Here is a 25,925-nt window from a genome sequence, read left to right as displayed (position 1 = left end):
TAATCGTGTGAGTGAAATGACCAAGCAACCATATAAGCCTAGACGCGTCTCAATGTCAATGAATTATAACCAATGGCCTCATAAAATTACGACTCATGTGGCATGAAAATAGAGACATCCAAGGACGATGAATCTAACAAAGTGATGGGCATGAAAGTGCGATTAGGAACTATGCGAATGACAATACATCAATATCAAATTGATTGTTGTGATAGGGAGACGAAGACCATACAAACATGGAAAATACACAATAGCAAGACAATTTCAATCACAAGAGATGGCGATAAGTCACAAAGAGCACAATGTTAAGGTAATACTCTATTGAAGTAAAAGAAGAGAGAAAAACTATCTCAATTTGTCTCTAAAAATAAACATTGAGGTATAATATTTGTTTAGAAATGAATTCATCAAATTTAGCTCAAATCCCATAGTAAAACTTGAGCACACAAACCATACACAAGAAGACTTGGCGGGGACCTCCTTGACAATTTAATATTTTTGCCTAGGGCTCACCCACTAAGGATACTACGTATTCATGCCTAAACCTTTGTATGACGCATGGATGTCGTATTGTGAGTACCTCAGTCCTATGCATAACTCGCCAACCTACCAACATGTGTGTTACCCCTGGAAGAACAACTTTTGTCCATGGGGATGTAATTTTGTATGTTACCCGCTTGGTAACCAGGAACGAATGAATTAAATTTGAACATATATGTAGTAGCAAAAAGCAAAGAACCAACCAAGCCTACTCAAACCAATATATATATATATATATATCTCGAGGAGGACAACCCTACTTCTCATCAGTTAAGCCAGTCCGTGTCTGTCTGTCTCTGCAGAAGCAACCAACAAGCAGCACCGCCATGGCTCCTACGAAGCAGCGGCAGAAGCAGAAGAAGAAGCAGCAGCTGAAAGGAAAAGCTCTGGGCGGGATAGACTTCAAGGTCACACACATACTCTCTCTCTCTCTCTCTCTCTCTCTCTCTCTCTCTCCATGTGCTTCGCTGGCAAGAGTTTGCTTTTAAAATTCTCATGCAGAAGGGTGTATTTTTTATTTCCACCTAAAACATCTCCTTGATTATCATGAATCAATATAGTATTCACGTTCTTAATTACACCACATGATATCATCTGATTTGAAATCAGTCGCACTACTATGATAGAAGCATTTTTCGAGACAATGAACATATCATCATTGATTGGATCTTGCCAATGCCTTGTGACCACAAGGAACATTACAATTTAAGGCATTGAAAGCATCGACGGTGATGTCAAAACACGAGAAGGAGAATGATGAATCAAAGGAGTGTTGTTGAAACGCAAATAACCAGCAAATCGTACTGAATCAGATATATGTATGTATATATAACCATCGAGGCAGCTGAAAGGTAAAGCTCTGGTCAGGATAGACGTCAAGGTTACTTTCTCTCACCAAGTTGAACACGAGCAGAGTAAAATTGAAGAAGAGCAGACGAGGCATGCAAGATGACTCTATGTGCATGCCACTGACATCCCTGAGTCACCAAATGCCACCTCAGACCAAGACGCAAGGACACTATGTACTGAGCTGGGGTATAGCAAGGAAGAACCGGGATAATAACTGTCTTCTGAAGAGCTTTACATCCACGTATACAAGTAGTGGATTCGGATGTAGAGGCTACATGCATGTGGATCCAACTTGAGCTCTCAAAGTCACGTGTATTATTCATTGCGCTATGTTACTTCCCTCCCAAGGGATCAAAATATACAAAGAATAACCGACAACAATCAAGCCTATAATGCTGTACCATTAGGAGCAAAGAAGTTGAATCATCCTATAATGTCCATTTTGACAGCATTATAAGGTACTCAAGCCAGATGAAGTATTCCTCATGTGAGCTTCAATGCTAAAACCCAAAATAGACAATGTGAAATCTCTAACTTGGAAGACCTATAGATGATGCATTCAATATATCCAGAGGACTCCGGAAAAACTCAGGAGCACAACCAACTTAGGACCAAACAACAGGGATACGGAAAACATTCTTTAGGGATAGGGTCTCGATACTACCTAGTTATCTACAAAACCATGAACTCATTGACAAATTCCAGTGGCCTTACTTGTCTCCCACGAGGAGGCAGTGGGAGCACAATTGACTATATCCTCAGGACAAGGGAAGTGACCCAAACCTTCAAAATATTCACCATCTCCCCTCGTCCAATTGGCGCCTACCACACTTGTCTTTCCATAACCCCTGTGTCCAACACACCATCACAACTGCTGTCTCCGTCATCTCCAAGCTTGTCTCTACACATAGTCATCCACTTTACCCATGAACTAACAGAAACTTATAATCAACATGGAACAAGAATTGACCATCTAGATCCAAGTACACCCTCTGGATGCTCCCACCTCCCAACCCTCCATTATACCCCATACCTTGGCCATCAATAATTTCACTTCCAACACATTGTCCAAATATGAAATTCTTGGAAATATGCCACCAAAACTGATGGTATGATGAGGATTGCAAAGAGATGCATCAACAGCTTTTTACAAATGTAAGCCTTGTAGAGTTAAACAAAGAATAGCTCACAAGCAAATGCAAACTCTTTCACATAAAAAAAAGGGTGCCTATGAGGAAGCAAAATATTGGGATTTATACCATGTCTTCATGCGCAAAGACTTGGCCTTTGCCTGGAAAGTTTCTATGATCCTCAATTATGACATTCATATGGAAAAAGCCTGTATAATGTCTCTGACCAACCCCTTTCACCTCAACCAGCTGAGACTTGCCCTACTTCCTCCACCCACTTCACCTATAGTGTTGAGAATGTCATCCAATGTCTTCAGCATGGATGATCATCCAGCCATGTAGGACTACAAGGTGCACACCTCGTGTATGTGGTCATGACAATTAATCCTATCCTTGCGCACATGTTCAATGTGGTCTTGGTAGAGGTCCTTCCATACACACAATTGTGTCTATTTTTGAGTCAAGGGACCCCCTCCAATCTGGGAACTACAGAACAATCATGATTGGTCATACACTTGCCAAACTTTATGGAATGGTACTTGAAGCAGAACTCAACATTTATGCTGAGGTCGAAGTGGTACGAGCGCCAAGACAAGCAAGATTTAGGGGAGCCGTCTCAACCACTAATCCTTACATTACATTGTTTGGTGGACCAAGCAAAGACATAAACGAAGCGATTGTATAGATGCTTTGTAGATTCCTCAAAGTCTTAAATACAGTACAAAGGGATCATATCCTACAAAGACTATTGCACTCAAAAGTCTCGTGACATGATGTGGGCTGTGTATGCACTGTAAGCAAGTGTCGGGATGAACTAGGTGTCCAAGGTGGATTTCAGAGGTAATTATGAGCACCATTGGTGTGAAGCAAGTACCAAAGTATGGTTATTTGACACCATGGCCATCCTTGCATCATGTTCCATGCCTAATCATGTATATGTAGACACAAGTCGAGCATCCACTAGTCATGATGTGGTTACGAAGGATATTTAGCAAAGCATCTACCTCACACGAGATCACACGGGATCATCCATGCTGAATTGGTAATACCCCCATGATGGCAGAAGCATTATTCGAGAGCGTGAACTTTATCAACTCGACTTGAATGTTGAACCTCAGAGAATTACATGAGAATTCACCTATCTTTGTAATTATGATTTGTCTCGTAGGCCGAATTTGGCATCTAGCAGATGTTAATACTTCTAGTAGATCTTAATATATCTTTCTTTCTTTGTTTTGTTCTCACTTTATGTGCTTCTTTCACAATCATTTTTCATTTAACCTTCTGATGCAGAAGGTGAAACACAAAGTGGGGAGGAAGCTTCAGGTGTCTTCTAACGTCACTAAGATCGAAGTGAAATCCAAAAGTAAGTAATTGGTGCTTGCTCTTCTTACAAACTTTAGGTGGCTCATCCTTCATTATTCACTCTCACAACTAGAGGGTCATGGATGCCTCAAGATAATCTAATATTTCTAGTCCACTAGTAGTCTCAACACATGGAACAGAATTTGTAGTTTTATATCAAGAATAATCTTTTGTTATTCAATCTTGTAACTTGGATTATTGCAGCTTGCCAAGAGGTTATTCTCTTAAATTGAATTCCGAGAAAACTTCTAGTCCTCATGAATGCTATTAAAATATTCATGAGAGTTGAGTAATAGAATCACAAAAAATCATTAGTAGTTGCATGAAACGGAGAGTTTAATTTATATATGTGATGTATATAGTCAGATTATAGAAACCATTAGAACTAAGTTTGGGGAGTTCGATAACTACTGATGATGTGATTCTTACTTTAACCATTTATGGTTTCATTTACTAAGTCATCTTATAAATCATCTCAATTCTCTCCATTTTGGCCTCTTAAAAGACGTTAATATATCTTTCTTCTTTCTTCTTTCCACAAGGATAACCTATATGACGATTTTCTCCTTTACCATTTTTTATGAAATAAGAGGGAGACATCATTGCCTCTTTAATCAAGACTTTGACCCATTATGTAAGGTAATGGAATATGAGGACCGATGTGGTTTGGGATTATTCTTGCTAGAACTCGAGACAGAGGGAGAAGCTGTTGAATGACGACAATATAACCACACAAGCTCCTCAACAAAGACCAATCACAATTTTCTTTCGCTCTGTCATTCCTCATGCTACAAGTCAATCTGCTACACAAGTGAGCTTCCAACCAGGAGATTGCAAAGGGGCCACAATAGATCAGTGAATAGCATGTAGACTCCCAACCTTGTCAGGTGCTTCTCTCACTTTGGGAATCTCTTGATTCTGGATGAACCCATCTTGGAGATCTTCTGGAAACAAAAATTACAGTCTATATGACTTGAGAATCTTACATGTATAGATTCTAATAACTTTAATGATGATTTATTTCCTATTTGATTGCATTTATTTTGGTCTGCTCTCAAAGACTAGACTACATTTTTAGATGTAATCTCTTGTCTGGTCTGATAGACCATTTCGGCCTCTTAAAAGAAGTTAATATGCTGTTATTCTTTCTTGATGTCCAAGAGGTTTATGGATCTTTTTTCTCTCTTACATTGCACACTCATATGTGGTAGAGCCACATAAAATAGTTGATATGATGAGGGATGTCATGGTATGTGGAGACACTTGCTATAAAATGGGACATGGTAGATGTTTACGCATAAACAAGCAAGACCAAACGTCCAAATGCCATGTGACGAAGAAGAGGTAATGTTTGTACTGATTGTTCCTAGGGCAAGAAAGGAAAAGAGCATGGAAAATGTTTAATGAGGGACAATTCACCTCATCTTAGGCTTAGTGGTCAATTGTTCCTAGCACACTATTGACCAGTAAGGTACTCTATGATTCTGAGCAACACCCCCCTCCCTCGCCCCACATGACTCATGCTCATGAGAATTCACCTTTCTTATTCTATAGAGTTGAGAAATACTATGGATAGATTGAAAATTTGGAAAAGCCCAGTATCATGATGGGTTGGTAGGTGACTATTTTGTCCATGATTGACACTTGTGACACCTTGCCCTCACAATTTGCATATATCTTTAATAGAGATGTGTGAAGGCTTCCATACTAGCTGGAGAGACATATCGTTATACCGATACCTAGCAATTATAGGGAAATCTTCATCATTGACCATTTGTTGGCTAAACTATATGGTTCAATCCTGGAGTCAAACTTGAAGCCATTCAGCTGAATAGTCAGGTTTCCAACAGGGGTTCACAACGTTGGATCACACCTTGACACTCCAAACCGCTATCAAAGGGGGAGGATAACATAAAAGGAGAATCTATTGTTGCTTTGTGAATTTCCGAAAAGCCTTAGACACTATACCATATGCTTGGCTTGAGAAGCATGTGGAGTCCCATTAAATATGCAATAGGGAATCTACGCCCTATATAAATCAGGGTCAGGAAAAGTTTAGTTTTTAGGATTCAAATTTGTGCAATCCTATTGTTTTGTGTTTAGGGTCTAAATAAATCTTTTGCCTTCTGCAGGTATTATTCTACCTGGACAGAGTGTCTCTAGAGATAAAGATGGTCTTGCAATAAATAACCGACACCAAACATTAAAGGAGCTCCTTACACAGTTAACTCATCACAATGATCATGTCCGCCGAGGTAGGATTTTGAAACAAATAATGCTTATTTATTTCTTTTTCTTGAGTTGAATTTACTTTGGTTGATGTCTCCTATAGATGCTATCTTAGGCATAAAGGACCTCCTTGCACGCCATCCAAAGGAGCTAAGCTTTCATGCCGTTACTCTGGTTGAAAAGTTATCAGCACGGATAGTAGATGTATCAAAAAGTGTTAGGGACGTGCTGCTAGACTTATTGAGGTTAACTATTTACACAGGTCTTCCCCAGGTAAAAATTTCACAGTTCCAATATCCTGCACTCCTGTTTTTGCAGGAAAATGAATGTCAACAGTGCTGAAATTCATTCTTCAATTAAATGCCGACTATTACATTATTGTTCATGTTTTCTTTGACATAAACATATTTTTCTAATGATTAATATTTGGGGGAGGAGTGAGGTATTAGGAACAATTAACAGGGATGAAGTTTAAAAACCAAAGAAAGATGTATTTAACAATAGTAAATTTTCATGCATGTAGGCCACAATCTTCTGCACCATGGCTTTCCCATGATTGTTATTGACAAGTCAAGGCCATTATCATCTGACATTGAAAGTGTTTCCCTTGCTTAGTGTATGGCTCACTAAGTAAAAATGTAAATAGAATTAGTATAAGAAATGACTAAAGCATCTTGTCGTCTATACATATAAGATTCTCAAGTCAGACATTTTTGTGTTTTTAGGTTGATCCGAAATGGAGAAACAAAGAAACATTAACGTCTTTTAAGAGGCCAAAATGCCCTATAGAACCAAACAAGAGATTACATCTTAAGTGTTGTCTCATCCTTGAAGACAACAAACCAGAATAAATGTTATGAAGTAAAAAAAGTAAATACAATTAAAAATGACTAAAGAATCCTGTAATCGGCACATGTAAGATTTTTATGTAGATATATTGTAATTTTTGTCTTCAAAAGATCTCTAGCATAGGTTGATCCAGAATGGAGAGGTCTCCGAAGTGAGGGAAATGCCTGTGATGGTTGGAGATAATGGCCTTTATTTGTCGATGACAATGGTGGTGAGATAGTGTTTCAGGAGGCTGCTGCCTACGTGCACGACAAATTGCTATTGCCCGATGTATTATAACCCGTTTGCTATGTCTTGTCAGGAACCCATTTGTGTAACCCTTGATTGATTTGTAGCATGAGTAGGAGTGAGGGGGCGAAAGAAATTTGTGATTGTTCTTTGTTGATGACCTTGGGGCTGTATGGTTGTCCCTTAACAACTCTTCCATGTGTCTCTTGAGTTCTAGCAAGAAAAGCCCCAAGCCCCACTGGTCCTTATATTCCATTATCTTGCGTAGTAGCCGAACTTCCCTCTTATTTCGTAAAAAACACTACATTAACGAACATAGTGTTCTTCGGATTCCCCTCCATGATGACACAAATTTCTTGTGCTGTCTTCTAGAGGTATTGGTGCATATCTTCCTACCTCAATCTTTAACCGATATGATGAAGTTTGCAGCTGCCTTTTCACATTGCAGTGCGCATAGAATAGATATATGTCGATATAAGATGGTCTAATGATGAATCCATCCGTCAATGTGTGTATAAAGTGTGTTTTATAGTGGGCCATCTTTTTACTAGGTGATATTTTGGGACTGATCCATGTTATCTTGTTTTCCAAGTTAATAATATTAGGTCAGATCACTCTATTCTTTTCCACTTTGGCCATGTTTAGATGAGGAAAATCCAAACTATACTGGAATGGGAGTAGTACATTACGCTTATGCCATGTGACTCGAACCATTGTTGCTTTTCAGCATATCAACAATGAAGGTCTCCATGTTGAGCAAGGTGTTTTGATGACATAAGTGCTGACCTTGATTACCTTCCAAAGCTGTTGGATACAGATTACTGATCAAAATAATGCCTCGCTCACATCGTTGCCCGGATTAAGTATGGATGGGTAGACAAATGTATCGACGATATCTTGGGGCACTGATGCTTTACTCCTTATCATGCGGGGAATCATTGAGACGTAACTTATCAGGTCTCTCTAAATCTTTTCAGCTATTTGCATTGTTAAGATTCTGTATCAAATAGCCACAATTTAGTTTGTGGTGGTTGGAACTGCAAATGTGCACATTGTTTTTTAAGAGCACCAAGGGCTGCATATCCATGAGAAAGTCAGGCACAAGCAGCCCCCTATAAGGAGAACCGAGGCCTTGTGAATGTTACTCCTAGCTATGCGTAGGAGTGTGTTAATGCTACCTTTTCCTCTCTCAAGAAGAATTCTGGTTCTGATCTTGTTACCCACACTTGAGTGGTGTTAAACACCATCACTTTAGTTTTATCCATGTTTATTGCCAAGCCTTTGTTTGTACAAAATACTTTTAAGGCGTGTAGATGTCTTCGGAGATCAACACAATATCATCAGCATATTATATATTTGTATGCCTATACCCACTAGGCATGTTCCTGAACTGCCGAACCTCTATGTAATGTGTTACCTCGTCTATATAGAGACCGAAGAGAGTGGGTGATAGTAGGCATCCTTGTTTTACTCCAATTATGCTAGCAGTAGCCTCCGATTATATAGCGGGTATGGCTATACCCGCTAGGCATGTTCCTGAACTGCCGAACCTCTATGTAATGTGTTACCTCGTCTATATAGAGACCGAAGAAAGAAGAAAGAAAGATATATTAACGTCTTTTAAGAGGCCAAAATGGCCTATAAGAGAGTGGGTGATAGTAGGCATCCTTGTTTTACTCCAATTATGCTAGCAATAGCCTCCGGCAAACCTTTAGGAAACTGCACTTTTTTTGACATCGATTCATACAGTGCATAGATGCCCCATTGCATATCTATAGGGACACCAAGGGCTTCTAGCTGTCGCATAATCTGAGCATGTGGCCTGGTGTCCAAGGCTTTTTGGAAATCCACGAAACAGCAATAAATCCTCTTATTATGGGTCCCTGCCTTCCTTGATAAGGGCTCAGAGTGTCAAATGTGATCCAAAGTTGTGAATCCCTTCGGAAAGCCTGCCTATCCCGCTGAACGGCAACCACTTCTCTCAGCCTATATAGTCAAGACTCAACTCTGACTCTTGGATTAAGTCATATAGTTTAGCCAAGTAATGACCAATCACTCCACCTGTACACTTGACATATGCCATGTGTTAGCTACACACTACATATCTCTAGTAATAAGAAAAAGTTTTCAGGAGATCTAATTATTTCCTGACATGATATGTCCCGTATTATGGAATTATTCCCCACATTCTAAAAGTATGTCAGTGCAGTAATAAGAAAAAGTTTTCAGAAGATCAAATCATGTTCTTGAGATGACTTGTCCCTCCACTTTCAGTAGTATTTCATGGATTTCCTTTCCAAAGCATGATTCCTTCTTTTTTTCAAGTGAAGCGATTCCTCTGATTAATTTGAATGTGTTTTTATATCTATTTTGAATTTGTTTGGTAAGATGCTTTGCTCCAAGTCATTAAGAGCCTATAGCCATATCATGAATTCAGATTTTTGCAGCTAATTGTGAAGTGTATTCCTATTGTGCTGCTGTTTGTCTATACTATATCAATATTTTGGTAATGCAGGCCCTTATGCGTCCTCTTGTCCCAATCGTGATGGCGTACATTTTTAGTGCAATGACAAATATTACTCCAGATATCCGCATGTCAGCATTCAGATTTTTAGATGCAGTCATACAAGCATACCCATTACTTACAGCTGATTATGTTAACCAGGTAGTTTTTCTTAAATTCAATGTTACACTATTAAGTTAGGTGTTTTTGTGGTTTGATTGTAGATAGTAAGTTGATATATATCATACTGCATAGATTCATGCATATATGAAAGTATTGCATATAAGCATTCAAATAGTCATAAACCTCTGCTGCTCAGTTTGATTCTCTTTTTTCAGGTGGTTCATTATTTTGTCAATTTTTTGGGTAAGTTGGGCATCTCTGCTCAATCTGGAAGCCATCTACCCGAAGTTCTGGACAGCTTGCTACGATTTTTAACTGCAGTGCATGCAAGATCAAGATTGTCAAAAATGGAAGCTGCAAATAATGTGAGAACTGTACATATCGTTGTCATTAGGTTTGTTCTATGGTTACAAGTGGATTCATTGGTTATGTTTAGGTTATGTCTGCTTTGAATATTTTGAGTTCATTCACACAAAATTTTCGTTTATGCCTGCTTTTGTATTGATTTCTGTGAAATATTGTTGAGAAAGAAAGAAATATCAATGTCTTTTAAAAGGCCAAAGTGGCCTATAAGGCTAAACAAGAGATTACATCTCAAGTTTTGTCTCGTCTTTTAGAACAACAAACCAAAATAAAGTTACTAAGTAAAAAAGTAAATAAGATAAAAAGTGACAAAAGAATCTTGTTATTGGTACATCTAAGGATCTCCAGTCAGATATATTGTAATTTTGTCTTCGAAAGATGTCTAACATATGTTGATCCATAATGGAGAGGTATCCAAAGAGAGGGAAGCACCTGCGATGGCTGGAGATAATGGCCTTTATCTATCGATGACAAGGGTGGTGAGATTCTGGTCCATGAGGTGGGGGCCTACATGACCGACACATTGCTGTTGCCCGATCTATTATAAAATGTTTGCTCTGTCCTGATTGTGAGCCCATTTGTGTAACCCTTGATTGAGTTGTAGCATAAGTAGGAGTGAGGGGGCTAAAGAAAGTTGTGATTTGTTGGGATTTCGGTCCCTCCGGATGGGATGTCCGGAGATGAATGACGGCAAGCCCGGTTGCGGTTACGGAACCGGATGATGAAGAGTACCCGGCATGAAGCCGGATGAAGAGACCCCGGCTACGGAGCCGGATGCTGAAGACCCCGGCTACGGAGCCGGATGCTGAAGAACCCCGGTTACGGAACCGGATGATGAAGAGTACCCGGCATGAAGCCGGATGAAGAGACCCCGGCTACGGAGTCGGATGCTGAAGACCCCGGCTACGGAGCCGGATGCTGAAGAACCCCGGTTACGGAGCCGGATGATGAATGTACCCGGAGAGAGATCCGGATGCGGGGACATATTTGTGAATATGTTTTTCCAAGAGCCCTTGAGGCTTTATTTGTAAATAGCCCGAAAGTCATATGTGTATAAATATGACTTAGGGCAAACAGTTTAACTGTTGTTGCTCATTTTCTGTTTTCCACTAAGAGGGAGCGAAGTGAGAGCAGCCGAGAGAGAGTGAGAGAGGAAGGAAGAGGTCGACGCCTCTGTGTAATACCGCCGCCTGTGGCGAGGACAGCGAGCTCAAGGTCGTCGCCTTGCAGCTCGCCATTGTACATTCCCGCGTATAGTGATAGTTGGAGTCTTGCACTCCCGTGGTTTTTCCCATTTAGGGTTTTCCACGTAAAACATCCAGTGTGCCCTTCTCTCTATTGTTTTTCGTGCATTGGTGTATTTCCCGTTTTCTGTGAATCGATCCTGTTCCTCGGTTGTGGCCGGAGGCGGAAGCCTGACAAAGTGGTATCAGAGCGACGGTAACACAGAAAATGGAAGGCGGCGGTAGTGGGCCTCCGGGCATGATGGTGTTGAACTCACAGAACTACGCCGACTGGAAGATAAAGATGGAAGACCTTCTCATCGTCCGAGACCTGTACGAACCGGTCGACAATGCCGAGATACCCAAGGGAGTTATAGAGTCGGAGTGGAAGCTCCTGAACCGGAAAGCCGTAGCGACGATTCGGCAATATGTCGATGTGAGCGTTCTACAACACGTGGCGAACGACACCAACGCATATGAGATGTGGAGGAAGCTGTCGGGCCTCTACGAGAGGAAGAATGCGTTGAACCGGACCTCCCTGATGAGGAAGATAGTGAACCTCAAGTACCGGGACGGCGAGAATATGGTGGAACACGTGAGCACGTTCATGGGATTCGTGAACCAGCTTGCGGCGATCAAGTTCCCGTTGGAGGATGCAATGCAAGCCATCATTCTGATGTGTACATTGCCGGAAAGCTGGGAGAACTTGGTGGTGACTCTCAGCACCTCCTGCACCGAAGATAACTTGTCTCTACAAACGGTAAAGACAAGTATTTTGAACGAAGAAGCGCGTCGGAGAGATAAAGAACCGGCCTCCGACTCGAAGGCGCTGCTTACCGAATCGGAACGGGGAAGACAATGGAACCGGAGTCCGCAAAGACGGGAGAAGTTGGGGACCTGGTCGCAGTCAAGAGGAAGACCCACATGCTTCCACTGTGGGAAGCCGGGGCACTTCCGGAAGAATTGTCGGCATTACCGAAAGGACAACGGAGCCGACGACACCGATTCGAAGAAGTCACCGGAGAGAAACGGTGCATACCGGGGAGCCACGGACCGGAGAGGTCCGGATCGGCGAGGGCAGGACCGGAAAGGAACGACGGCACTCGCGGCAAGTGAAGAAGAGATAATGCTCATTACCGAAGAGAGGGAGCTGAACCTTGCCGGTGAAGAGATGACCTGGGTGGTCGATTCCGGAGCGTCGTTCCACCTGACCCCGGAGAAGAAATACTTCTCATCCTACACAGCCGGTGAGCACGGCTGTGTCCGGATGGGAAATGAAGGCACATGCCGGATTGCCGGCATAGGAGACGTGTGGCTGTTGACATCAACCGGATGCAAGATGCTGTTGAAGGATGTGCGACACGTTCCGGAGGTCCGATTGAACCTGATCTCGGCCGGGAGGCTAGATGATGAAGGCTACACGGGTAGCATCCGGAACGGTGTCATGAAGTTCAGCAAAGGGAGCCTGATAGTGGCTCGGGCCCGGAAAGACAACACACTGTACCTGATGAATGCCCGGTTATGTCCGGAAGAGCTGAATGTGGCAGCCGACACTGCCGGTGAGCTGTGGCACAAGAGACTGTGCCACATGAGTGAGAAGGGGATGAAGAGGCTTGCAGAAGACAACCTTATTCCAGTGAAGCATGTGCACCTGGAGAAGTGCACTGACTGTCTGGCCGGTAAGCAAAACCGGACCTCCTTCCACTCAAGGCCACCGACGAGACGTAGCGCACCATTGGAGTTGGTGCACACTGATGTGTGTCAGGTAGAAACGAAGTCACATGGCGGAGCCCAGTACTTCGTGACATTCATTGATGACCACAGCCGGAAGCTGTGGACGGCACCGTTGAAGACAAAGGACCGAGTATTGTCCGTCTTCAAAGAACTCCACGCGAGAGTGGAAAGAGAATCCGGCAAGAAGCTGAAAGCGATACGAGCGGATAACGGAGGGGAATACCGGGGGCAGTTCCAGGAGTACTGTCGCTCGAAGGGAATCCGGCTCGAGTTCACTGTGCCGAAGACGCCGGAACTAAACGGGCTGGCCGAGAGGATGAACCGGACCATAATGGAGAGGGTCCGGAGTATGCTGGCGCATGCGAAATTACCCAAGGGATTTTGGGCCGAGGCAATGTCGACGGCGACGTATGTGATAAATAGATCACCCTCAGTACCTTTGGACGGAGACACGCCGCAGAAAGTGTGGACCGGTAAGGAAGTGTCCTACCGGCATCTGAAGGTGTTCGGGTGTCTCGCATACGTGCATGTGGCAAAGGACCGGAGAGGAAAGCTAGATCCAAAGACCCGGCCATGCATATTCCTCGGTTACGGCGACGACGAGTTCGGCTACCGAGTATGGGACCCGGTCGACAAGAAGATATTCAGGAGTCGAGACATCATCTTCATGGAGGACAAGACACTCGCCGACTGGGAGTCGGAGAAGAAGATGAAGAGCTCCAAGTCGACCGGTGAGGATCAACTCTACGAGGAGCAGTCCCGACCGGCAAGGGACCGGTTAGCACTCGAGGACCCGGCCGAAGACGGTGAAGAAACAGAACCGGCCGAAGAAGATGAAAATGATACCGGAACCGGCCCCGATCCCGAAATGGATTCGGATGAAGAAGAAGAATCGGAAGAACCGGTTACCGAAGCTCCCGAACGGAGATATCCTCTAAGAGAGAGGAGGGCCCCCCGGAGATTTCCTGAACCAGAGCACGTGCTACTAACCGACGAGGGGGAGCCGGAGAGCTTTGAAGAAGCAAAGCATGACACCCAGAGCCGTAGGTGGTTGAGTGCCATGCAGGACGAGATGGATTCCCTGCATGAGAACCACACATACGAACTTGTGGAGTTGCCGAATGGAAAGCGGGCACTTCGAAACAAGTGGGTGTTCAAGCTGAAACCGGGAGATGCCGGAAACCCCCCGAGATACAAAGCCAGGATCGTGGTGAAGGGGTTTCAGCAGAAGAAGGGCGTCGACTTCGACGAAATATTTGCCCCGGTAGTGAAGATGACCTCCATCCGGACGGTGCTGAGCATAGCGGCAAGCATGGACCTCGAGGTAGAACAGATGGACGTGAAGACGGCATTCCTTCACGGCGACCTCGAAGAAGAGATCTACATGCAGCAACCGGAAGGATTCGAGAAGAAAGGGAAGGAGCACCTGGTATGCCGGTTGAAGAAGAGCCTTTACGGACTGAAGTAGGCTCCCCGGCAATGGTACCGGAAGTTCGACTCCTTCATGACCGACGAAGGGTACCACAAAACGCAGTCAGATCACTGCGTGTTTGTGAAGAAGTTCGAAGGAGGAGACTCTCTAATACTCCTCCTGTACGTGGACGACATGTTGATCGTCGGACGGGACCAGGTCAAGATACGGGTGCTGAAGAAGGCTCTTCACCGAACCTTCTCAATGAAGGACTTGGGTCCGGCGAGGCAAATACTAGGGATGCACATCATCCGGGACCGGAAGAAGAAGCAGTTGTGGCTGTCACAGGAGAAGTACGTGACAAAGGTGCTTAAACGGTTCAACATGTCGGAAGCAAGACCGGTCGGATCGACCCTCCCGACAAACTGCAAGCTGTCCAGCAAGCAAAGTCCCAAGACAAAGGCTGAAAAGGAGGATATGATGAAAGTGCCGTATGCCTCAGCCGTCGGGAGTTTGATGTACGCCATGGTGTGTACGAGACCGGACATCGGATATGCAGTCGGAGTGGTGAGCCGGTACATGAGCAATCCCGGCAAAGAGCACTGGAACGCGGTCAAGTGGATACTCCGATACCTGAAGGGCACGGCAAATGTGTGCCTCCGATTCGGCTCCGGTAAGCCCGAACTCGACGGCTTTACCGATTCGGATATGTCGGCTGATGCAGATACCAGCCGGTCCACATCAGGGTATGTGATGACGTATGCAGGAGGAGCTGTTTCATGGCAGTCGAGGCTGCAGAAGACGGTTGCGTTATCAACCACGGAGGCGGAGTACATGGCGGCTGTTGAAGCCGGCAAGGAAATAATATGGATGAAGGACTTCATTAGAGAGCTCGGTATCCGGCAGGAGGAGTATCGACTCTACTGCGATAGTCAGAGTGCCATCCACCTTGCAAAGAACGCGGCCTACCATTCCCGGACGAAACACATCCAGCGTAGATACCACTGGATCCGGGAAAGGATAGAAGACAAGGAGTTCGTGCTGACGAAGATCCACACGGACGACAACGGGTCGGATATGTTGACCAAGGTGCTCACAACCGACAAGCTGGAAGGATGCCGGAAGAGGATCGGGTTGGAAAGACATCCCATGCCGAAGTGAAGGGGGAGTTTGTTGGGATTTCGGTCCCTCCGGATGGGATGTCCGGAGATGAATGACGGCAAGCCCGGTTGCGGTTACGGAACCGGATGATGAAGAGTACCCGGCATGAAGCCGGATGAAGAGACCCCGGCTACGGAGCCGGATGCTGAAGACCCCGGCTACGGAGCCGGATGCTGAAGAACCCCGGTTACGGAACCGGATGATGAAGAGTACCCGGCATGAAGCCGGATGAAGAGACCCCGGCTACGGAGTCGGATGCTGAAGACCCCGGCTACGGAGCCGGATGCTGAAGAACCCCGGTTACGGAGCCGGATGATGAATGTACCCGGAGAGAGATCCGGATGCGGGGACATATTTGTGAATATGTTTTTCTAAGAGCCCTTGAGGCTTTATTTGTAAATAGCCCGAAAGTCATATGTGTATAAATATGACTTAGGGCAAACAGTTTAACTGTTGTTGCTCATTTTCTGTTTTCCACTAAGAGGGAGCGAAGTGAGAGCAGCCGAGAGAGAGTGAGAGAGAAGGAGGAAGGAAGAGGTCGACGCCTCTGTGTAATACCGCCGCCTGTGGCGAGGACAGCGAGCTCAAGGTCGTCGCCTTGCAGCTCGCCATTGTACATTCCCGCGTATAGTGATAGTTGGAGTCTTGCACTCCCGTGGTTTTTCCCATTTAGGGTTTTCCACGTAAAACATCCAGTGTGCCCTTCTCTCTATTGTTTTTCGTGCATTGGTGTATTTCCCGTTTTCTGTGAATCGATCCTGTTCCTCGGTTGTGGCCGGAGGCGGAAGCCTGACATGATTGTTCTTTGTTGATGAGCTTGTGTGGCTAACTATTGTCCTTTAACAACTTTTCCATGTGTCCCTTGAGTTCTAACAAGAAAAGCCCTAAGCACTGTCGGTCCTCATATTCCATTACCTTGTGCAGATTGCCAAAGCCTTACTTAAAGAGGCAATGGTATCTCCCTCCTTTTTCATAAAAAACACTACAATTACAAACATAGTGTTCTTCATATTCCACTCTTTGATGACACAATTGGCAAATTCTTTCTTCTAGATGTATTTCTGCATATCTGTCTCTCTCAAACTCTCACTGCTGTGATTAAGTTTGCAGCTGCCCTGTCATACAGCATAGCACGTAGGATAGATGTATGTCCATATAAGATGGCCTGATGATGAATCCATCCTCCTAGAGAAAAGACTTTGTGACAATATCTTACTGATTTTTGAGGTTTTAGATTGGCTTTTATTCAATGTCACCAATTCACTAACTTGATGCTTTGAAGCTTTAAACCCACAAGTCATTCACACAATTTAATCCTTACTGCACATTAATCTACTGTTTTTTCACTTTATATCAGGGTTCACTATTAAGTTTTGGTTACATGTATATATGTCCAACAGAAATATGATTTGAATTATCATCATCAACTCTAACCACCTTTAAGGTTCTAGTTGAAACTCTTGAACACGACTTGTTGACAACTGTACAATAGAGTTTTGGACAGTGTGTTAACAATGTCCTCTCACTGGATTGGTAGATATTAACAATTAAAGTTTTCTATATTGTCAGTGATTTTAATATCCTGTATCCAGATAATGTTTTTTTCTTACAAAATTATTTGAGGTCCTTGATTTTTGCAGGGTGGAAAGAGTATAGTCCTGGCACTTCACTGGTATAAAAGCATCCTCCCTGAGGCTTCTGCATCCTTGGGAGGCGCAGGAAAAGATTCTATTGCATTAGAAGGTTTGTGATATTACTCTTAGTTTTATACATAGTAGACATTCAAATAGAATATCATATAGCTGAGACTTGCAAAAACTTGCTGTGTGTATGGTAATCGGAAGTTATTGTGAACACTTGTATTCCAACTAGTTTGTCCCTTATTCAGAGACCATCTGCGCTTTTTGACAAGATTGAGTAATAAGCCTGTTATTTGGAGTCCTCATCTTGCAGATTCTCAGAGAGATCAGTTAAGAGAGTGCATACACTGGTTGGGCTGTGAGGATGCCAAACTGCCTTTTGAATGTGAACCTTAACGTGCTCCCTGGATGCAAGTTTTATTGCCCAGCACTATGGTATTGCTTGAAGAGTTTCCACACTCGTTACAGAAATTTCTAACTCCATTCTGCCCACACGGGCAGATAATCTCAGTGCCCCATGATGTAATCACTGGGAAATTATTCTGATGACTGACCGATATTCAACAGCTTTGGAACCTCACCAAACAAAGGTACTCAAAGACTTATATCTTCAAAACATATTCCTGAACACAGATATAACCATTGTTGGTATATTGAAATGGAACAATGGTTTTAATCATGTGACATAAGTATAAACGCACTACCCTCATTCCAATATTGATGGATTGTCCCCACCTGAACATGACAAAAGTGGAAGAGAATAGAATGATCTGAACTGTTATTATCTCTTGGATAGTGAACAACATAGATCAGCCCCACAACATCTCTTGGTAGAAAGATGACCCACCATGAGCCATGTTTTTTGCATGCATCAGATTATGGATCTATCATTAGGCCCTCTTACATTGATATACATACATCTATTGCGTGTGCTCCTCAATGTGATAGGGTAGCTGCCAACATCTTCACATCAATTAAAGATTGAGATAGGCAGATATGCATGCATAAGAATTTGCCAAGTGTGCCTTCAAGGAGTGAAATCAGAAGAATTACCATTGCATTGTTTTCTATGAAATAAGAGGGAAATACCACTGCCGCTTTAACCAAGGGTATTGGAATATGAGAACAAATTATGCTTGGGGCATTTTTTTTCTAGAACTAAAAGAACACAAGGAGAAGTTGATAGACAACAATACAACAATCCAACCATACAAGCTAATCAACAAAGAACAATCACAACTTTCTTCAGCCGAATCACTCCTACTCATGCTACAAGTCAATGAAGGACAACACAAGTGGGGTCCTAACCAAGACATTGCTAAGGGGTTACTAGAGATTGGGCAATAACATTTTATCATGCATGTAGACGCTGGCCTTAACTGTGATATTGCCACCCTTGTCATTGACAGATAAAGGCCATTTTCTCCCGCAATCATAGGTTCCTTTTTCTGGCTTCCTAGATCTCTCCATTCTGGATTGACCCATGTTGGAGATCTTTTGAAAACAAAAATTACAATCTATTTCAGTTGAGAATCTTGCATGAAAAAGATTCTAGTCGTGTGAAATTCTATTTACTTTTTATTTAGCTACATTTTATTAATTTTATTTGCTATTCCAGATGGTAAGGTAACATTTTGAGATGTAATCTCTTGTTTGGACTAAGTCATTTTGACCTCTAAAAGGCATTAATATATCTTTCTTTTGCTATTCTAAATGGAAAGATAACATTTTGAGATGTAATTTTTTGTTTGGTTTTATAGGTCATTTTGACCTTCAAAAGGCATTAATATATTTCTTTCTTTCTTTCCATGTCTCTTGAGTTCTAACAAGAACAATCCCAACGATTGTTGGTCTTTGCATTCCATTACCCTATTACATTTTGGAACACATGATATAGATGTGTATCTATTTAAGCAGTGCTGATAATAAATCTATCTTGTAATGTGTATAAAAATAGTGCTTTATACTCGGCTGTCTTCTTACCAAGAAATGTTGTGGGGCTGATCCATGTTCTTTCATTATCCAATTTAATGATATTGGCTTGGATTGCTCTATTCTTTTTCTCTTTAGCAATGTTTAAGTGAGGACAAGCCAAGTTATATTAGAATGAGGGGTATTGCATTTTTACTTACAGCATGTGACTAGAACCATCTGTGCATTTCAGCATACCAACCATGACTTTTTCAGTCTACAAAGCTGCTTTGATGACATAAGTGCCAGCGTTGAGTACCTTTGGATAAGGGGCTTCCAAATCCTTTGAATACTGGTCATTGTTTAGAATAGTGTCTTTGTCACTTTTGCAGCTACTCCCATCTCAACCCAGGTTATATCATGGAGCACTGATGGTTTGCAACAAATTAAAATAAATATAACAAACTTAGTAAAACTGCCGAAGGTACTAGATAATTTAATTACCTAAAAACTGAACATTCTGAACTTAGATGAAGTGAAACATCTGCCTTTCAAAGATTTGTAACATGGGTTGATCTACAATGGATCTTTGAGGCAAGCACCTCAGGTGCTTGGATGAGAATGGATATATTACTGCCTTTTTTGGCTATGATGAATACGCATATTTCTGTAAATATTTTATAAAGATAAGTTGTAGTTAATATTCATTGTTTCTTAGCTTTGCTATGATTTTGTTGGTAAAAAGTTTTGTTAGCTTTTCCAATATATCTGTTTCCTTAGATGATTAGTGATTTTGGCTACCATATTTTAAGTTCTATTTCAAGGAACCTTTTTGCCACTACCAAATACAAATGATTTATACTTTTTAAAATATGTATCAGCTCTTAATTAGTTGACATTGTTCATTATTTATAGGAACGAAAGGTGATTTCAGTGTGCAGTTAGCAGATACCCTTGTAAAGGCTCTATTGAGTTGCTGGGCTGAATGTTCTCCATTGGTCTGCTCTGGTCAAGCCCCTGATAAAGATAACTTGGAGTGCATGATAAAAACATGTCAGGCGCTACATGTTGTGCTTCTTTGTCTTGAACCAGACCTTGAATGGGCGATATGCCCTGATATCAGTAGGAATGCTTCTGGTTCCCGATCACAGTTTTCAGATTTGGATGCAAAACAACGGAAGCATCAGGAATGGATTCGAAATTGCTTGATTCCATCATTTTGTCATAATTTAATGACATGTTTTCCTATTGCTGCACCACCAATCAATCTACCTAGGAAAGTAAGCGCTTACATCTATATATTTTGCTACCTCTAATATATTAATTAGCCTGCAAATGTTTTAGTCATTTTTCTGTTGTCATGTGATATTGTGCTGTTCTTTCATATTTTGAGGACCTAGATAAGATACTGTCTCTGTGAGAAAATGAGCAAGAGCAATATTCTAGTGTAAGTGATGAAATTTGGTTTTATATTCAGGTTGAGGAATTACTGCTCAGTCTGAACATTTGTATCTGTAAAGTCATGCTGAGCTTAGTAATAGCTGGGGATGTGGTGATTATAGAAGAGCAACAGGACTTTGTGCGGCTTCTCAATTATTTTGAAGAAGCATTAAATGGAGAGGTGAATTTTTAACAGGTTTTGGTTATCGGTGTGTTTGTTTTTTGTATGTTTTCTAATGTAGGAAAATAGGCTGGAACCGAAAGAGTGACCTAATACATTGAATGTAGGAAACTGTAAGATTGCGTTTATATAAATGACTGGTTCATTTATGTGTTTGATGCTCTTACACATCAGACACTTTTCCCTAATAATTTTAGTTTTGTGAATTACCCAGTTAGAGGAATATTTTTGATTTCCATGCTAAATAGACATATAGTCATAATCCATGAATATCTTAACTATACATGATATGAACATCAGTATCTTGTAAAATTAGTGGCCTCAGGGCATAGTCATTTGTCTATGTTGTTTGGAGATATGGGCTTTTGATTTCTTTCATATGTATCTTGATGTTTACGTTACTTGTGATTCTCCCCTGCATATCAGTGATGGTGTCTCACATCAAAATGTTTGCAGATGCTTTCCTTATTGGGCTTGTCATCAAGAACCATGGATAAGAGCTTGGTAGAGTTCCATACAAAAACACTTGTTGCGTTAGTGCCATCAATTTTTCACCGTATAAGCAGAGATCGTCAGATTCCACTTCTTCAGGTTGGTGCATATTCATGGATTGTTAGGATATTTTTGTATCTAGTAGTACCTTGTTATGCACGTTGCATTTCAAATGGCCACCATCACAGGGATCTCGTCACAACCTCATAAATCCAGAAGGACAAAAGATATCATTGCCTGTCTTGCAGTTGTAGGCCACACTATTGTGATACTTCTGTGTAGAATATCCAATGAGGGACATACTGAGGGCACTCCTCAATTTAGCTATAAATTTGTTTAGAGGCACAATTATGCCAGTTTTATACATTTGGGGAATTTGGTCATTTTGGCCTTTTGTGGACAGCAATATTACTTTTTTTCTTTCTGAGATGCATTTCTGAATATCTTGTGAATATTTGGTTATACTTCACACTATCACTAGATTATTCAGTATCTTCTGATGGTGTTGACTGTACACATTTATGTCCAATTTTTGTCTGTTTATTTTAAACAGTGATAGGAAGATAGTTTTAAACACATCATCACAGAACTCCAGAACTCAATTACTTTTTTAAATGTTTATATTGCAATTCCATCTCCAATTTTATCAGCTAATCTAAATAGAGTTGACAGATTTATTCTCATGGTTTTGGTAGGATATTGATATATTCTCTTTTCATGATGCTATTAATTGGAATTATTTTAATTGAATTTACTGTGTGCATGCTTGACCTTGCTTTGGAGGTATGTGATATGTCTGCATACAGATGCATGCATGGCATAAATCTAGCTATAAAAAAGTTCATTTTCTGTTTTTTCAATGTTTCAGGCCTTCACAAAAGTATTCAAAAACTGTAAACCAACGTCAAAGCTAAAGCGTGTTTGCCTTCATTGTGTTGGCGAGATACTTCAGCCTGTAATATTCTTCTAACCTATCTTGTGCGATATTTTATGGAGTTTTCATTTTGTGTATATTTCTGGTAACTTGCACTATGTTGACATAAACTGAAGCAGGATCTTGTATATGATCCAGTCCTACTCTATCAGGGTCAAAGGAGATGTGACCCCTTTGACTGACATCTTTCAACTCCAAAAGCAGTGGCTTCAATCACTTCCAAAGCTTCTGTGGGAGCTGAAACATAACTACCCTTCATCTTCCTTGGTGAGTAACTGTGCCCGTGCTAATTAATATTCTCTCTTTAGTGTTTTTAAGCAATTAATGTTGGCTTACAATGACATTGTAAATTGTGAAAATGAATTTCCAAAATAAATCAATAGTTATTTTACTTCAACACTTTCATGCAATCAAATTGGATATAACACAAATTTGTAACAAAATCTAATGAGAGAAACGATCAAAATTGAGAGAGCTGTTACAACTTATAATTGATCTGCTGTTTACACTAAAGCAAGAAAGCATTTCAAAATGTTTCGATTTATGGAAGATGATATCCAGTTATTATTATCTAAAGAAAAGTCAGCAACATTTAATACATTTTGGAAGATGATAAATGTTGCGTGCATCAGTTTCGTTATTTTTGCTCAGCCATGATTTCTGAGCGAAATAAGCTGCCTTAACATTCTACTGTTTTGATTGATTAATAGGTTCATGCATATATAAGGGGCATGATTATGGTTTTGCTTTTTAAAACCTTAATAAGCTGGATATTTAACTCTAATGATATGCCTATAGGCCGTCCTAGAAGTTCTACATCATCTTGGAAGATCAGCACCAGATAAATCACCTTTATCAGGGGAGTATAATGCATTGCAGCCAATTTTGATCCCATTCTTCTGCTTGTTTTCACCCACAACAAAAGGTTTGTCCCTCAACTATTTCTTTCATATCCGTTTAGTTTGTATATTTGTTTCTTCATCTTTTTCATGATTTCATGATGCTGCAGGAGAATTATATGGGCCATTTATAAAGCTGCCTAGTGATTGCCAGATGTTAGCACTTGATTTAATGTATTACTTTGACAGCTTCTCTACCTCTTTTCTCAAGGCCATTGCACGCTGTCTTTGTAAGAACTACTTCTTTTTGTACATTTTTGAGTGAATAAGTAATATATACCTGAAGTTCCAAAATTTCTGAATATTCAATCTAGTGGCCAAACATCTTCATGCAGTTAGATTTGCAGATATTCTGCACAGGATAGTTCGAGTTACTTTTTTCTTTCTTTTCTTTTGTCAGTTACTGTAGATCATATGTTCTTTTAGAGATAATCTTCATCATGTATCTGTCTAAGCTTGCGTCTCGTCTCAGGGGGCATTTTGGCCTTTAAAAGACATCAGTGCCTTTCTTTCTTACTTTTCCTTCAAGATCTTTTGAGCATGTTAAGTAATTATGAAAATCTTGAGATACACAGAATAAGCAGTAGATATTTCTTGGGAAATTTATGTCCACAGAAGCAGTATGTCCTAAGGTAATGGTGGCATCCTTTTCATGCAGGTCTGCCTGGTAATAATTCAGTTTTTTTCTTACAGGTCTTGAATTGGAACCAAGCTTGGTTGTCAGATGTTTGCAAGTTCTTCAGGCAGCCTATTACCGAGGATCCCTGAAGATTTCAGATTATCTCAGTTTCCTTTTTACTCTTCTAATGCAGTGGAAAGGTTTGTAAAAGTTTCTGACGATGTAAAATGCATGAATGAACTCCTAAGCATATGATGTAACAAATTTGCAGATACAAGGATGGATATGACGTTGAGCAGTGACAGTCACATAGATGTTATTAGGGAGTTTCAAAGGAGCCGAGTTATTACAGCCATAATTTGTTCATGCCTTCGTCAACTAGGGGATAGCAAGCTTGTACTACACTTGTTGAAACCCATAATCCTCCATCATCTGGTAAGTTTTGCTACAGTGCACATCATATATGAACATTTTTTGGCAACTCAACCTATTATATAGAATGACCTTTTGTATAGGCTTTGGATTTGTCTCCCATCACCTCATATGGATTGATCAAAGTGGTTTCAATGCTTGGCGGAACTGGCAAAGGCATTCTTCTACCCAAGTCTTTATTTGAGTTGCTTCCACCTTTTCTTGCAAAGTATTTGGTTGCTACTTTTATGGTAAGGATTGTCTTAATGACTGTGATTGCATTGATTGTTCAATCAATTTCTAAGGTTTAAGAATTCTCATATTAATCTATATTAGGCAAAGTGCGTTGAGAATACAGGGAATAGCACTTCAATGAATATATATATTTATCCATGTTTGCGTCTACTTTCAAGAAGTGCAAGACTCACAGAATCAGTTATCCAACAATTATGCGGATCATCAGACCAAGGTGAACTTGATTCCGAAAAGTTTTTACTACACGTGATTATATCTTGCTGGTTGGCATAAAAAGATATAAGAAGTTCAAAGAATATGTTGTAAATATATTTTACTCAAAGTTCTCTTAGAAAAATGCAGAGACTTCAGCTTTCTTAACCTTTGGAATTTAATCTGTGCTGTAGAAGTCTTGTATGGCCAAGTTGCAGCACTCCTCCATATACTTGGGATGGACCATGTTCGCAATAGATTGTCCTTAGATTCTGTTGAAAGGTCTTTCCTTCAAAGATTTGAGGTAAGCAGCAAATCATATAGGCAATTTAGTTTTAGAACATGTGAATTTAATTGTTGGCTATGAAATTTACAAAAGTTCTTGGTGCATATAGGGTGATGAATCATCAAATTTACATCATCTCGAGGAAAAGGAACTTCTCTCTATGTTTGAGAAAATATCAAATGCTTCTGCCTTTGCTTATGGATGGAAAGAGGTGCGCAACAATTAGTCTGTCTTAGGATCACCATTGTCCTTGCCATTGGGTTATGATTGGACTGGCTGTCATTGCAAATGGCACTTAACTGGATTACCTTGAGGAAATTCTGTTGCTATTTTCGTTCTATGCAAACATCAGTTATGCAGCAGGTTTACCATACTTCGCATGTGTTTTCGAAGTGCCCTCTTCCAGGCTAAGCTGTCAAATGTTGCAGGCGACTTATCCACTGAATCTCTTTCAAATGTCAAAGCTTAAATGGCTAACCAATTAGCTGATATTGGAAGCTCAAATTCTGTCATGCATTTATGCCTCATTCGCATTTTGGAGGTGTTTTCCATGGAATGCCAGAGGAACTCAAGCCACAAATGTAATTTCCTCGAATAAATATGCGTATAACAATTGTTTAACAGCTTAATGCTTGTATTCTAAAGCGATCGGTTTGTATATAGTAGTTATGGAATCTTTTGACAGTAGTGGAAGATTTTGTATACAACTTTGTTCTCTACGGAAATCAGATAGAGGAAATTAGACATTGCATTGTTTTTTCACATTGGAACATTAATATATGTATAATTCAGTCATGGGAAGTATTTAAGGCATGATGTAGTGTTGTGTCATTCTTGAGGTGGTATTGACTCAATCACACTCTTTACCCTTGCTCACACTCACGCAGTGTTGGGAGTTGGGAATTCAGTGCTTTTATTCCACTTCATATTTTTAGTGTTTTTGTGTTTGTACCCTTT

At 41.1% G+C, this 25,925-nt stretch overlaps 1 protein-coding gene across 2 annotated transcripts; it reads left to right on the top strand.

Moving 5' to 3' along the window:
* The first annotated feature begins 795 nt into the window (after positions 1–795).
* LOC147868185 (uncharacterized) lies at positions 796–25,784 on the top strand. 2 transcript variants are annotated; one of them, XM_087316246.1, is made up of 20 exons: positions 796–947; positions 3,813–3,885; positions 6,017–6,139; positions 6,217–6,386; positions 9,706–9,855; positions 10,032–10,181; positions 17,349–17,451; positions 20,175–20,539; positions 20,737–20,880; positions 21,337–21,471; positions 22,241–22,327; positions 22,445–22,573; positions 23,105–23,231; positions 23,316–23,435; positions 23,899–24,024; positions 24,096–24,259; positions 24,340–24,486; positions 24,572–24,704; positions 24,877–24,986; positions 25,078–25,784. In XM_087316246.1, the coding sequence occupies exons 1-20, from the start codon at positions 867–869 to the stop codon at positions 25,192–25,194; spliced, it is 2,754 nt and encodes a 917-aa protein (XP_087172372.1). In that variant the 5' UTR covers positions 796–866; the 3' UTR covers positions 25,195–25,784. The 2 variants fall into 2 exon arrangements, 1 of the variants encoding a protein (XP_087172372.1); XR_015529453.1 differs by lacking the exons at positions 24,877–24,986; positions 25,078–25,784 and having other exon boundaries at positions 24,323–24,486.
* The last annotated feature ends 141 nt before the right edge of the window (positions 25,785–25,925 follow it).

This window comes from Azolla caroliniana, unplaced genomic scaffold (genome assembly GCF_043228905.1).
Source record: "Azolla caroliniana isolate FFs.n. ecotype wild unplaced genomic scaffold, voAzoCaro1.0.p SCAF_1, whole genome shotgun sequence".
Lineage (NCBI taxonomy): Eukaryota > Viridiplantae > Streptophyta > Polypodiopsida > Salviniales > Salviniaceae > Azolla > Azolla caroliniana.
Note: the sequence above shows the minus strand (reverse complement) of the source record. Positions and strands in the feature narration are given on the sequence as shown.